The 15119-nt window shown below is 42.3% G+C and overlaps 1 protein-coding gene across 3 annotated transcripts in view; it reads left to right on the top strand.

Annotated features, from left to right (window-relative positions):
- Positions 1 to 15119, top strand: part of TMTC1 (transmembrane O-mannosyltransferase targeting cadherins 1) — a 253746-nt gene that overhangs the window by 192742 nt on the left and 45885 nt on the right. For all 3 annotated transcript variants that reach the window (XM_045811777.2, XM_087855736.1, XM_045811776.2), the window contains one exon: positions 7657 to 7800. In XM_045811777.2, coding sequence (XP_045667733.1) covers positions 7657 to 7800 — 144 coding nt within the window. The remainder of the gene's footprint in view (positions 1 to 7656; positions 7801 to 15119) is intronic.

The following is a 15119-nucleotide window of genomic DNA, read 5'->3' as shown; positions in this document are numbered from 1 at the left end:
AAACCCTCGGTGGAGTTCTCAGGTTCCTCTGCTAGGCTTTCTTCTCTTTTCAAGCTTGGCTTTCCTCCCAGGGGATTTCTTCAGTTCCAAAGGCTTTGGTTAGCATCTGTACGCTTATTAACTCCCAAAGCTGTAATTTTACCACGTAACTTTCCCGTATCAGAGCCATCCGTCCGGCTGATTCCTGGACGTTTCCACAGATTTCCCTCTGCACCTGAAACTCACCTTATCACCTTCTCTCCAAAACCTGCTCCTTGACCTTTATTGCCCTCCTTTGCAGTTTGTGCTTAAGCCAGAGTAAAATGTTTTGTTTCCTGAGTTCTGTTTGGTTTGCTTTCTCTCTTTCAAACACCTTCCTTCCTCGTCCTACTTATATCCACTCCTCCCATTCCCCAAACCTTCAACCGTTACTGCCGCGCTGGTAAAGCATTATCTCCCCTGGAAACACCTTGGTGAGTACCATGGCTCCTGCCCCCCCCCACCCCCAGTTTCTGCTTTGTCACTTTCTGCCGTGTGTGCTCTGATCACAGTGCATGAAAGTAATTTGGTGTCCTTGTCTCTCCCTCTTCTGCCACGGGACCCCCTTAAGAGCAAGGACTCCTGTCTGTCTATTGCTGGGGGCCTGGTGCATTGTAGGTGCTCAATAAATGTTAAAATGTTTGTTGAAAGAAAGACTGAATGAATATAATGCACAAAATATCACAGACCCCGTTAGAGTCCGAGGACAACTCCGTAGTACGCGGTGTTCCTAGGTGGGAGAGCTGTAGCAATTCAGATAGAACGACTCTTCATTGTGCAGTATTGTCCCATGCATCACAAGGTGTGGAACACCCCCACTCCTGCTGGTGGTGACCACCAACTCCTGAGGTGGATATCCAGGATATGCGCCCTTTTCTCTCCCCATCGCTCATGATCTTCGTGGGCAGTTATCGATCAGGAATAGGGACACGCTTTCCCTGCCCACTGCTGTCTTGTTCTAAGTTGATAGGACAACCCAAGTACCATGCGTGCAACGAAATGTTATTACGATGAGGATTCCATGCGCACATTGATCTGTGGCACAGGACTTTGAACCTCCTTACAACCTTGGATGTAGCTTTTAAAATTGCACGTGTCTGGAATTCCGTTTGGTGTTGAGCATATCAGAAAGGCGTGGAGGAGATTGCTCTGGTGCCTGTGGGGATCGCTTGCTTTAGATGATGAAGGATTGACAGGCTTTGGAATGAGGGTTTCACAGAGAACTTTCCTACATTCTTAAAATGGAGAGAGGCACATGTCCTTCACATCTGAGAACCCACAGCAGAGGAGAGACAGATGGATACAAGATGACTTGAGTGTGCACTGGGTTAGTGATGAAGAAATAACGGACGTTATTTTGACTGATGGGAGCAAGTCGAAGGCCACTGACAGCAGTGAAGAGAATGATTTTTTTTTGGAGGATGAGAAATCTGTATGAGAGAAGGAGACCTGGCAACTTCAGCCTGGTATGGGTTCGTTAGGGCTGTAGAGGGAACCAAAAAATACCACCCAGAGGTCCTCCAATTTGCCCCAAAACACTGTTTGTAGTGGAACAAGTATGCTGGCAAGTATGTTTATACCCATCATCTCATTTGTTCACACAGAGGGTCGATATGTTATTGACCTTACTGTTAGAGAGAAAGCAACTAAAGGACAGACAAATTCAAAATCACGTATCTAGAAAGTCACCCGTGGCTTCTGACTCCAAGGCAATTCCCCACCATCTGCCACAAACACCAAAGTTACCTCAGACTTCTGAGAAAGGTTAAATTATGTTCACCTTTTCCTCTCTCAAAGAGCAGAGAAGTATTTAATTCAATACATTTCCAAACCTTTAGAGTTAAATTGTCAGGAATCAGGAAAATTCAGCCACTTAAAATGACTCATTTCCTGAGGGCATCCGAGAACAGGGTTTTACTCCAAATTCTCTTGGAAAATCAACTGGGTGGAGTCCTTCTGGATCACTGGGAGAGGTCATGCATTGTGAGAGGTCAGATAATTGAGTTGGCCCTCTTTGGAGAACACGTCCCATTTCCCTAAATGGCGTGTAAAGTTTTTTCCAAAGCTATCTGAAATGGGCGGGAGGGAGTGTAATGCAAAAAAGTGGGGAGACTTATTTGCTGGGTGTTCATGGCAATTTCAAACAAGTAAAGAAGCAGACCAGTCATGTCACCCGGTACATTTTAGTGACACGTTGGTTCAAATCTTGTAACAGGAAAAAAACAGGCACTTAAAAAATGCCAGAGACTAATCTGGTTGAAAATATGCTGCTGACTCCTGAATTAAAGTTTACTTTGGGTGGTTTTTCTTTCTTTCTTTTTTTTTTTTTTTTAGTCCAGTGAAATTCAGGTTTTATGGTTGACTTTTTTCCCAGCCATGTTTTTCTTTTGGATTTTTTTCTTTTTCTCAACAGGAAATAGAAAATAAACATCTGACCTTAGCATAGTTCACCTCAAATAAATTAATCTGTGTAATGAAAATCAGACAAATAAATCAGGGTGTGTATATTCTGAAGGGAAATTGCAAACTGGAGCTCATGATACAATATTGCTTGCACAATGAAATGCTTTAGAAGGGACTCCAACGTTGAAAAATTAAAAGCATCCTTAACTTTGAAACAGACTGTACAAAATTCAAAGTAAATGACTGAAAATATAAAACCACTCTTCAGTCACATCCATCTTACGTCCCTGGGTGTTCAGGCTGATGTTGAGGTTAACGCTTAAGAACAATAGATGAGAGTGCACAGACGTCTTGGGCACTTAACTGAGTGTTGCTGCTTCTAAAAAGCTTTTCCGAATACTGCAGTTTTCAGAGATACCATGGTTGTTTTGTATGGCAGGTAACATATTTTTCCAGTGCGTAAGAATCTCAGTAGCCAAGTGTCCTGAGTACCGGGTTTATTCTACTTCTGTCCCTGAGAACTGGTTCCTGTAAGACCATAGTCGAATGGATTGGCCAAAGAAAAAAAGGAGAAATTATTCTAAATGGAAGCTCTAATTGGTAGCAGTTTATTTATTTGCTGAAGGTGGAATAACTCATGAATTTTTGGGAAAATAAATGGATTGACAGGAACCAACTATCTTCTTAACACAAGAACACAACTGCTTCTGAGATTTTTTTAAATAATGTATTATCTACTCAATTTCTTTCCTCAGCTATAACATAGGACAGTAATTCTACTTAAAGGATTAGGGTGGTTAGGGATGTCTGGGTGGCTCAGTCAGTTAGGCGTCTACCTTCGGCTCAGGTCCTGAGCCCAGGGTCCTGGGATCGAGTCCCACATCAGATGCCTTCCTCAGCAGGGAGCCTGCTTCTCCCTGCCTGCTGCTCCCCCTGCTTCTGCGCTCTCTCTCTCTCTCTCTCTGACAAATAAATAAATAAAATCTTTAAAAAAAAAAAAGTTAGGAGGGTTAGGTGAGATAATGGAAGAAAAAGTGTGAAGTATCATTAATATATCCTAAGTCCCTTTGGACCCATTTTCTTTTGTTCCCACCCCCAGTGATGATCTATTAACATGTTGTTGATGTTGATTCTCAGAACTAAGGTAACTGGGAATGGAGAGGAATAATAATATCCGTAACTACCTACTTTATCAATTCTGCCTAAGGAAATGCTACTAGATAAAAATTAAGAACCCCTTAAATGCTCAAATGGACATGTACTTATCAAGAATACAAATTATCCAATACTTGAAAAAAATTATCTTCAGTTCATAGAACTGTATCTCTATATTTAGATTTCATTTCTATTTTCTTCTATTTTTTGGAGGGGGAGGGACAGAGAGAAGGAGAGAAAGAATCTTAAGCAGGCTCCCCGCCCAACGGGGAGCCCGATGCAGGGCTCAGTCTCATGACCCTGAGATCATGACCTGAGCCGAAATCAAGAGTCGGATTCTTAACTGACTGAGCCACCGAGGCGCCCCAAGATTTCATTTTTAAAGAGAAAAAATAAGCTTCGTTATACCCTGGAGCTGCTTGACAATACAACATATTTTCTGTATAATAAATTTTAAAAATTTAACTCACCAAAATAAAAATGACAATAATAAAGAAATAGCAAGAGAGATCCCATAAGCAACACAAATACTGAATAAGAATGTGAGAAAGAAAATCCGATGGCTGTTCACTCGTCTTAAAAAAAAATAGGTCTGAAAATCACCACTGCATTCTATTCAGTGAGGCTTTTGTTGGGATTTTTTTAGACGGGGAAGGGAATAATCACTAACAGAACTTTTGTAAAGGAACCCGTAGAAGTTAAAGTCAAGATGGGCTTAATTTATTCTGACAAGGGATGTGGCAACATAAACATCTCTTAAATTGTTCATTTTTCCAGTAGAAAATTCCCCTCCTGGAGACCTCAGTATTGACTTGGACCCAAGCTAATTCAAACACAAGTTCATTTAGAAAGTAAACGCAGGAAATAACCTTGTCCTTACATAGGTCTTCAGTAAACAAGAGAAGAGTATGTGTTTTAAGAGAATATCTCCATCTATCTAAAACTCAAAATAAAATGTGGGGTTTTTTTTCCTGACCTAGTTATTGAAGAGTCCTGTTGATGAAATTCAGCTTTGTTTTATAAATAATGCAATGCTTGCTTGTGAGTAGCTGAACCGAATCAGATACCCAGTGAGACAGGATGTTGCTAGCGGACGCTTACCATTACCAGGAATACACGATATCACGCATTTCTCAGGTGGAGGGCTCTGCGTGGCCGTAGATTCAGTAAACCACTCTAGAGGCCAGCACTCCCCTTCCTCCCTGGGTCGGGAGTCTTTCTTAACATACAGCCCCTTCCCTGACTGTGGCTGGCAGACGAGTTCTTGGAGCACAAGTCACACTCAAGGCCCTTTTCCTCACCGTGCTTCTGTCTGTTTCTCGTTGCTTCCTTTCTCGCTGCTTGTTTCTGGTTTTGAGAGTTTGGTGTGGACTTATAGTCAGTTTCTGAATTGGAAAAAAAAAAAAAAAGAGACCCATGTTTGGACTCGGTGAAATGTGAAAGCTCATGAGTGTTTAAGTGACAGTGGGATCATGAGTGACTATGACGTTTGACAAGGTGGGCGGAGAGCCAGTGCTGAGGGCAGCTGCTTGACAGTGTGGACGGCGTGGCAAGAGGTGGGTGAGTGCATGTGAAGACCTTATTGGATTTAGACTACCCTTTCCCATTGGTAGTGCTTCCATCTCACACATTGATTTCAAGGGCTCCCAAGCCTCCAGAAATAAGGAAAAGATCCAGTTTTAAGAAGGCAGATGGCCCCGGGAAGCTTCCTATTACAGCTGGTCAACAGGGAAACAAGAATTGTTCTCACCGTGTTCCCTGGACATCCCTTAAATCTTCGGGAGGTCAGAGATCTTGGTTCATCATCTCTCCCTGCCAGAAAAAAAAAAAAAAGTTTCTTTGACTTGAAGATTTCAAGTCCTGGCTGCGATAGGCTTTCTGTAACCACTTCCAAAATCACTCTTGGACACAAGCTTCCTAGGAGACTTGTGTGGGCGTGGGGTGCACGAGCAGGTCCAAGAGCATTTTGTCTCTCACCATAGCTCTGATGCTCCTTGCTGGCATCTCAGCGAACCAAGGACTCCTTCCCTCAGCACTGTGAGGCTGGGGGTGATGGGGCCACCACCAGGGACCTCAGGTTGTCTTCGCCTGAGCGCCAGTGACCTGAGAGAGACTAACCACAGTGCCACGTGCTGGCCCAGTGTGCTTTCCTTGTCCCAGCCTCTTCTCATAGTGTCTCTCTCCCCAACAGTGTCGACTGCCATTGAGAGTAATTAGGGCTTTCAAGCTTTGGGAGGACATAACATACCTCCGAGTAGATTCTGTCCCTTGTCAGCCATGAGGAACATCACCTGACATGTCATCCTGAAAATGCTAGTTCTGAGGGATGTTCGTCGTGTTCGTTGCTGCTTTAGAAGGGAGTAGGGAAGGGAGGATTATATGGTCAAATAAACTTGGGGAACTTTGGGTTAAGTAAGGATTAAAAAAAACCAAACCCATGAGACTTGTCTTGTCAGTTTTAATAGGACCCCCTTCTGTCTGAAAACATAATTGATCTTAGAAGATGTGGAACAGAGTGGGAGGAAGCAAGCATGTCATTTGATTGTCAAGAGACTTGACAAGTACACATCCTATTTTTATTTCTTCAGCATTATCTTGGCTTTTCTACATTAAGAGCAGTTCCACGGGCATATTCAGAGTACTCCGGGTGACAGAGATGGAGTGAACCTCTTAGTCTGCTAAATATTCCGCTCTAAATATAGCAGAAACAACTAAGCCGTGTAGCTGTGCGGATTTGCCTTCTTGAGGGTTTTGAGTTAAGGAAGTAAATTGATGCCCTTCCTTCCTTAATCAGCATAAATTTGGTTTACTGATGTATCCCCGATCCTCCTTTACATTTGCTTTTGAACATTGGGAATACTATTTTCACTTGGTTGTGGATTACTTAATTTTTTTAAAAGTGTTTGTCAGGATTTTCATTTTGAGAACTGTATCAGGCCAGTTCATACCAAATGACAGTAAGCGGAGGGAAAGGAGATAAAATGGAAAACGAGAGCCAAGAAGGAAAGCCATTTTAGGAATTAAGTTTATTTTTATGGGAAGACATTGTGTATTATCCTTTCTCAATAATGGCGGTCTTAGGGATCTTCCAGTCCAGACACATTCATGAAGATGCCCTCATCCAGGGAACCCCCAGTGTCTCGTGTACATAGTGGGCACCATACAGGCGGCTGCTCGGCGGTCCCACCGGCCCAGAAGCTCAGAAGCAATGAGGCAATGAGGATTTTCTGTCAAAGCAAATTGGAAGTGATTATAGGCTCCAAAGGATTAAAATTTGTTTAACCCCTGATAGATTTGCATACTGTTTATTTTGGCACGATTTGGGGGTTATTTACTTATGCCACTAAGGGTCAAATATGTGCTTCCCAGCCATATTTACTTGCTTGCAGTACCGGGAATGGCCAGCAATCCCTGTACTGACGGATGAAAGATTACGCCAGACTTTTCTGTGAAAGAGAGAAGGCAAGGGGGTCAACACTGAGATGGAGACCCTTTGCTCTTCTTTGCTCCCGCTTTTATTGGTCCTTCAGGATAATCACAAATCCTCATCACTGTTCCTCAAGCACGTGATGTGTGACAAGGGCTCTTACTGAAAGAGGGAGGATCTGTTCACGGGAAAGATACCATATGCTAATTTGCATGGTCTATGAGTTCTGCTAAACACAGCCTAAGGGACAATGCCTACATCTCTTAGGTCACAGGGCGACTGTTCGGGCTAGGAAAGTTTCGGGAAGGCAACTCTCCGAGGCATTCCAACAGCAGAGTGGTCACACAGGCCTCGGCATTCCAAAGGCCTGTGCCCTTCTCCGAAACCTTCCCTGCCCTCAGCGGCCTCCGTGTTACGTTTCAGCGAGCTGGGTACCATGGCTGATTTCATGCCCTACGTTAACCCCAACACTGCAGCTGCCCACCTAGTTGACCATTAAGATTTCACGTGGACAAACCATTACAGTAAAGGAAGAATTCAGGGTTTCATTTTGGTTGTGGCACTCCCGGGGTGGGGAGAGCGGGGGAACGAGCACATCGCGCCCAGCTTAGAAGTTTTTGAGCAATCATGGCTGAATATTTCTAATTTTTCAGGTTGTATCCTCGCCACGCAAGTGCCCTGAACAACCTTGGAACACTGACGAGAGACACAGCGGAGGCAAAGATGTACTATCAGAGGGCTCTCCAGCTAAATCCGCAGCACAACCGGGCTCTTTTCAATCTCGGCAATCTCCTCAAGTAAGTGGAATGTGTACCTTTGAGCTGGTGGTCTTGTAATTCAGGAAATCCTTTCCTTCTTAATACTCATTTGGTTGTGCTCCTGGCTCTTTCTCCCAGAGTGGAATAATAGGGTTTTCAAGCTTTGAGAGGAGGTCATGTCCATCTGAAATAATTCTATCCCTCATCAGTCCAAAAGAGTATTTCCCAGAGTGTCTCTCTGGAAGTGTTAGTTCTGGAAGGTGTCCCTAGGTTGCCTGTAGAGGGGTAGGAATAGGGAAGGGTTACATGGTCAGGTAAACTTAGGAAATTCTGAGTTAGACCAAGAAGACCCCCCCTCTTGCAAGAACCGTTAATATGCTACATGTCCTGTGAATCTCCAAGAAGGCAATATGGAATACATTTCCCAAAGTCAATTTTTTTTGGTATGGCATTTCCCAAGTATTCCCTGAATATACTTTGGGCAAAGCACTTGTCTAGGAAGAGCAGTGTGCTCTAGAGCTGCGGCCAGATGACGTAACCGTGGCTCGTGTTCAACGTGTACTAGCGGTAAGAAACGGAGTGAAGTCGGCCTCGACCTGTCATGGTAACTCTTGCTTTTAGGGAGACCTGCTAGGTACGGTCAGTCCCTGGTGTTTGCTTTTCACTCACCGCCCTGTGAAAGTTTGATAGTGCAATTAGTATCACTGTAGACTAAAAGAGGTTTGCATCTTATAATTTTATTAATACAGAGTCCAGGCTTCTTGGTGATGGTGCCGGCATCTGTAGTTTTGGCAGTAACGAAATGGTGGCAGTTATGGGATTTAACTTCTAAACTTAAGAAAACGGGTTGAAAACATCAGAAGTGGAAATCGGGTGAAAAATGTTTGGAATGAGAATGTAGTGATGTATTTATCTCTGCTCGTTGGGTTGCTGACATTCTATATACTTACTGGGGGCACCTGGGTGGCTCGGTCGGTTGGCTGGCTGACTCATGGTTTCCGCTCAGGTCATGATCTCAGTCAGGGTCATGAGATCAGGCCCTGAGTCAGGCTCTGTGCTCAACATGGAATGTGCTTGAGATTCCTCCTCTCTCTCTCCCTCTGCCCCTTACCCCTCATTCTCTCTCTTTCTCTCTCTAAAGTAAATAAATAAATCTTTTAAAAAAAATCTTCACACTTACTGAGTTGGTTTCTGAATCTCTAAACTTCTAGAGCCCTCGTCGGGTACCTTTAAAGCTCATGGGTGCTCTGTTCTCTTGTCCTCTCCCTAACAGGGTTGTCTTCATTGCCTCAGTAACTCCATGCGATGCAACTTCTTCACCTTCCTGTTTCCTCCTTGAATTTGACATATGCAGATAGATATTGGTCCTTTTTTTGTAATGTGTGTGTTAACATGTGTTTTTACCTAATCCCATTTGGACAGAAGCACCGGAGTGGGTTAAGCACAGAACAATCTAATATATCGTATGACATGACAGATGCCATCCTGAGTCTTAGGAATGGCTTTGTCCAGGTACGGGAGCACAATCAAGGAACACTATACAAAAATAAGTAAATGTGGGGAAAGTACAATTCAAATGAAAGAAATAAAAGTATAAATCAGCAAAAACCAAATACACTTTTTTTTCAAATTAGGTAATTTTTTGTTACAATTTGATACGCACTGAGAATGACGAGAAACAACTAAGAATGGAGTGGGACCTGCTGTGACAGAAAAGCCGTTTTAGGACTGGCCAGCGCCTATAGAGAATAATAACCAATCAAGAGACGTGGGGAAACGAGTAGTTATTGCAGGTAATAGTTGCAGGTCAGTAGGGTGCTTTTATCTTACTCGCCTATTTTTATGAGCTCTTACTTCTTTATGTGAAGTCCCAAGGACTCATGTTTATCAAGTCGTTGTTGCATCTGTTTAAGTCCTACCTGAGAGCGCAAATAATTTTATGGCTGGATAAAGTGCTGTCAGTGTCTTTTGGGGTGCCTGGATCACACAGTACTGCTTTTAAAGACCACATCGATGAGTATTTGTCCCCCCAAAGAGCCAGCTCTAGTGGCCGTTGTTGTTAGGAATGATGTCCTGCAGTTATGAAGATCATACTGTGCTGAATGCGGCCCTAGTTAAAAATGACAGTCGGCAGCCCTCCCGTGCCTTCTCGCCGAGACCTGAACACGAGACGCGCGCTCTAACCTTCCTTTTTCAGTCACATGTTATTGCCATTGGCTGTTATCATGAATGAGGATATGTGAGTGAAAAGGACAAGGAATTATTTTTTGGACCGTGGTAATGGCTATTTTTCACAGTAGGAGGGAGTCCTGGATACTGAACGTAGGGTTTTTTCTCTCTTCGTCAGAGATTTTGTCAAAATCAACTCTTGGCAATGATCCAAGCCAACAACAACGCCTTACATTTATGTAAGACTGTAGTTCTCTGAGTGCGTCTTGTTTTTTTAATGAGGCCCTCCTAGTCACTCTTGAAAGTAGACGAGGAAGTAGAGGGAACGAGGGTCCTGAGAAGTGGAGGGCCTTGTACAGAGCCACTGTGGTTTTGTTTTTTGGTTTTCTTTTGATTTACATCAGAGAGCAGAGAGTAGATTATCCGTACAACCCAGTGGAAGAAAATTGTGATAATAGCCAACATTTACGTAATACTTTACAGTTTACAGATAAGTATTTTCATATGTGTTATTTAATCTACTCTTTAATTTGTCGTGAAAGGTATTATCATCCACATCCCCATTTTACAGAACCAAGGCTCAGAGATCTCATGTGCCATTGGCTAGGCTCTGGCAGACCCAGGACTGAATCCCTGCCCTTGGGCTCCTGTTCCAGTCACTTTCCATGCTGCCCCAATAGCTCTCCAACCCCAAAATTACTTAATATTTAGCTGTTTAATGACATGTGATTGCCTTTTGGGAGAAAGGCCTATCACGGGTTTTTTGTTTGTTTTTTTTTAAGGAAATGGTAATGTTTATTTACATTATGTCCTTCAGTAGCAGAGAGAGGTGACCAGAAAATAAAGCTAATCCACATTTAGTTAACTCTGAGTTTCATTTCCACTTTTCCTTAATATATGTCTGCTATTAAGTAGCAATGGGTCAAGACAAAAAAAAGATAAGGATATTTTAAATTGTGTTTGATCCAATCCATTTTACTATTTAAGATTTTTACCCTATCTGTTTCTCATTAGGCAGCTAAGTTTTTTAAATTGTGCCCCTCCCTTTTTTTTTTTTTTTTAATCTAGAAGTTAATGCTCATTCTGAGAACCTGAGCGTCTGCAAGCGTTAGATTTGATCATCCTTGAGAGCAGGGCACTGTCATTATTCCTGTTTCATAAATGACAAAAGGAAGGCTTGGAGAAGCAATGTGCCAATGCCCCCCTTAAGGAAGAAAGAGAAGGCGTGGCAATTGAACGAAACCTGTCTGACCACACTGCCTCCTTGTGGCTCCCCTCAAAACTGGGCTACAGCCCAGAGCAGCACTGCCCCACAGAAATGCAATGAGAGCCAGGTCTGTGACTTAAAATTTTCAGGTAGCCATATTTCAGGACATAAAAAAGGTAGAATTAATTTTAATAGTGTATTTTATTTAACCCCAGTCTATCCAGAATATTATCATTTTAATGTGATCAATATTAAAAATTAATTTTAAAATTGAACATGTAAAAATATTACTGAGCTAGTGTGCATTTTTTTATAAGTAATCCTTGAAAACCAGTGTATGCTTTATACTTACAGCCTATCTCAGAATAGTCCTATTTCACGTGTTCAATAGCCACATGTGCTTAGTGGCTGCTGTATTGGACGGCACAGACCTTTATTAATGACCTTGACTTTGAGAGAAATGCAAGACTTTGTCCAGGCCAGAAGCTCTAAGTAAAATGTGATTCTGTCAGAACATTCCAAGAATCTTCTAGCACTGAAGACAAATTTCATTTGAATTCTTGGAACTATACGACATCCAGCTTTAGACCTGTTCACAGCAATAGATTTCAGTGAATGTTATCCAAATATATTTGGCCTCTTTCTTGACTGTTTCACTGGACTTGGACAATCTATTATGATTCTGTGAGGCATATTTACCGCGTGACAGATTGATAAGGAACAGCTTTCCATGCCAGCATTCTTAATTTATATTAATTATTGTTGGCTTTGCTTGGAACTTAAAATGTAAAAGAAAATAGGCAAGATTAGCATAAACGTTTTACGGATGAAAAGAGCAGAAGTCCCTGCTGGCTCAAGAGAATATAATCGAATATGTAAATTCAGGGCATGGGAAAATATTTTTATGACTGCTTGGATAAAATAGTTGCTACTGTTTGCTACTGAAACAGAATATGAAAAGAACCTCTTAAAGAATTACAGCATGCCTCCCTCATTGCCAAAACTCCCTTCCATTCGCATGATAGGGTATGGGCATTATATGGGTATTACAATAAATATTATAATCAAAGTACAGAAGACAGTGAAGTGGGATGTCCAACAATTGAACTATATAGAAGTTGAATTTCAAAAACAAAATACATTCTTTAGTCTGATCCTTTAGAAAATTAAATCCTAAGAAAGAAAAAGACATGGGAAGAAGAGTTACCGTTATCTTTGAAATAAAGTCAAATGTTTGGGATTACATTTCTTTATAGCTCTGGCAGTAGCTACATATACGAGCTTTTATTTTATAAAAAGGAGTTGATATAGTCAAGATAGTAGTTCTCCTCTTCTCTGCTTTTCAAGCCTCAGGGAATCTGAAATGCCAACCCACTGGATAAAGAAAAGCTTTTTGAGCTCCTTTCACATATGAGGATGTCAACTTCGGGTGGGCAAGTTCTGTACTCTCCCCTTGGAGGGAAATCTCACTCCTTGCCCCCGGTCCCATGGTGACCTATAGTATTCAGGGTACCTCCAACCTTATTTATCTGTACTCTCAATCCCATTGCAGCCCCTCCCCAACTTGAATCAGTCACCCCGTTCCTCTGCCAGCTTCACCCCAGGACCGTCCAGTTCTGCTCTGCTTTGGGCACCCACCAACATGGCCAGGCCGCAGGCTTCTTATACAGACCTTTTTTGTCTCTAACACCCGAATTCTGATGTTCCTCTTTGACCTTAACCTCTAACCTCTGCCCACCCTTCCCTTTCCCCTCTGTCATTCCTACTGACCCTTTGATGGGGTCATGATGATGACCTGCCACCTCCTAGCTCCTCTCCATGCTAAGTTGTCTTTTTCTAAGACCTTAGTGTTGGCATGACCATGACCAGTATGATTCCCCTCCTACTCCCTCATTCCTGCCCACCCTGCTTTTCACCACTGTTACCACCTCTATGCTCTCTGATTTTTATATTCATAATTTATAATCCCATTTCTAATTATACCTTTCACTAATGCATGTGACATCAGCTTAGACTCTTGCACACCTTGACCATCATTTAATTGCTGACCAAGCCCCCAGCTCAAGGTACCCCATTGCCTGCATTTTGCTTTCCCTAGACCAGTATTTCCCAACTCCTTTTCATTATCAGCCCCCACCCTTCCCTTAGGAGCCTTTTTAAGCATTTTTTCCTAAACACCTCCTTCCCCAATAAATACTCAAGAATAAGATTTGTTAAATAATGTTGAGCTTTGGGAGACCACAAACTGTTGTCATATCTAGTCTTATTTTTTTGCACGTAATCTAATCTTATTTTCACTGCACACCTCCACTCCAAGAAGCAATTTTCACCTCTGTTAGGAATGTATGCTCGAGACCCTCATCCAATCTGTCAAGTGTTGGGGATGAAAAACACAAATCGGAGTTGAGGGGGACCCTGTCAAAATTCTGGAGAGAGCCTGGTGAAACAAAACAGGATCGGGGGTTAAAGGCGTTAGAGATCCATCCCTTATGGTCCTATGGTTCCTCTCAAATATTTTTTCTTTTCCTTCTTCCCCTTCTTAGTGCCCATGCACACACCCCTTACTTTTACTAAGAATATTCAAATAATCAAGGTCAGTTTTTTGCAGCTTCCCTTCTTCCTACCTCAAAGTGTCCTGCATGTTCACGGACCCTCCCTTCTTTTGCTCTTCCGTGGAAGGAAGAATTGTCTGGCCTCCTTAACACGGCCAGTGCTTACATCATGTTTATGCATTGTTTGTTGTTTTTTTTAAGTTGAGACATCATTGATATAGAAAAAAATGCACAAATCTGGGTTTTGACATTTCTATATACTCTTGTAATTACCCCCAAAATGACATAGGATAGTTCCATCACGCCAGAAAGACCCCTCATGCCTCTTTCCAGTAATTTCCCCTTCCCTTGAGGCAATCATTGTTCTGATTCTTTCCACCATAATATTTTCTCCTGTCTTAGATCTTCATTTAAAGGTGATCAGTTACTCTGTACTTTTGTGGCATCTGGATATTTTTGCCCAGCATGCTGTTGCGTCTCACTCCCGTGGTTACACATCACATTTCTCTTATTGCTGAGTAGTATTCCATCGTGTAAATATACTGTAATTTGTTTATCCATTTTCCTGTGGGTGAATACTTGGTTTCTTCACAGGTTTATTACCAATATTAATGTTGTGACTATTCATGTCCCAGTCTTTGTATGTTGATTTTTCTTAGATAAATATCTAAGAGAATTGTGGGTAAATTCTTAATGTTTTAAGAAGCTGCCAAACCATTCTTCGAAGTGATTGTACCACTTTCCCTCCCATCAACAACAGTAAGAGATCCATGTGCTTCACACGCTAACATCTGGTAGTGTCAGTCCTTTATATTTTAGCCACGAGTAGGCATCAGCGTGAAATCCATACGTGTTCTTGATTCTATTTCTGTCCCCTTCCCCCGTCTAGTGTTGTGAGCTCCCTCTTAGGTCTTCAGATTTTTCCCATTCCACAAATTTCTGTATACCCCAGATTCCCCGAGACGATCTTTCTCATTTCAGCTGTTCCCTCAAGTTATTCTCCTAACTCCTTCTGAAATGTCTCCCATCAAATCGGCAAGAATGGTTAGGACTTGGTGCTTCTCCTTCCTCCTCACCTGTTCCTTCGGCGCTCATTCCCCCGATGTCTCTGAAGTGAAGAATACGACACTATTGACCTCCTCCTGCTTTTGAAGCTCTTTATTTCATTGTGTCTCATAACATGTTTTTTTTTTCTTTTACTTCCAACATCTATTCTTCTTCCACCTTCCCTATAAACTGAGGGGCAGCTGAGAGTTTCACTGATTGTCCGTTCCATACACACATGGAGTCCAAATGTCTTAGCATTTAGGACTTGCCTCTGTCTTTTCCACCACTCTCCCATGCTGGGTGTCTCTCCCTGACCACTTGACAGTATATGTGAAATACAAACCTGCAACCTTCATTAGAGAGAATATTGCAAAGGTTTTAAA

This window comes from Ursus americanus, chromosome 25 (assembly GCF_024610735.1).
Source record: "Ursus americanus isolate L20-20 chromosome 25, mUrsAme1.1.p, whole genome shotgun sequence".
Taxonomy (NCBI): Eukaryota; Metazoa; Chordata; class Mammalia; order Carnivora; family Ursidae; genus Ursus; species Ursus americanus.
The sequence above is the reverse complement of the archived record's forward strand: the minus strand, read 5'-3'. Positions and strand labels throughout refer to the sequence as shown.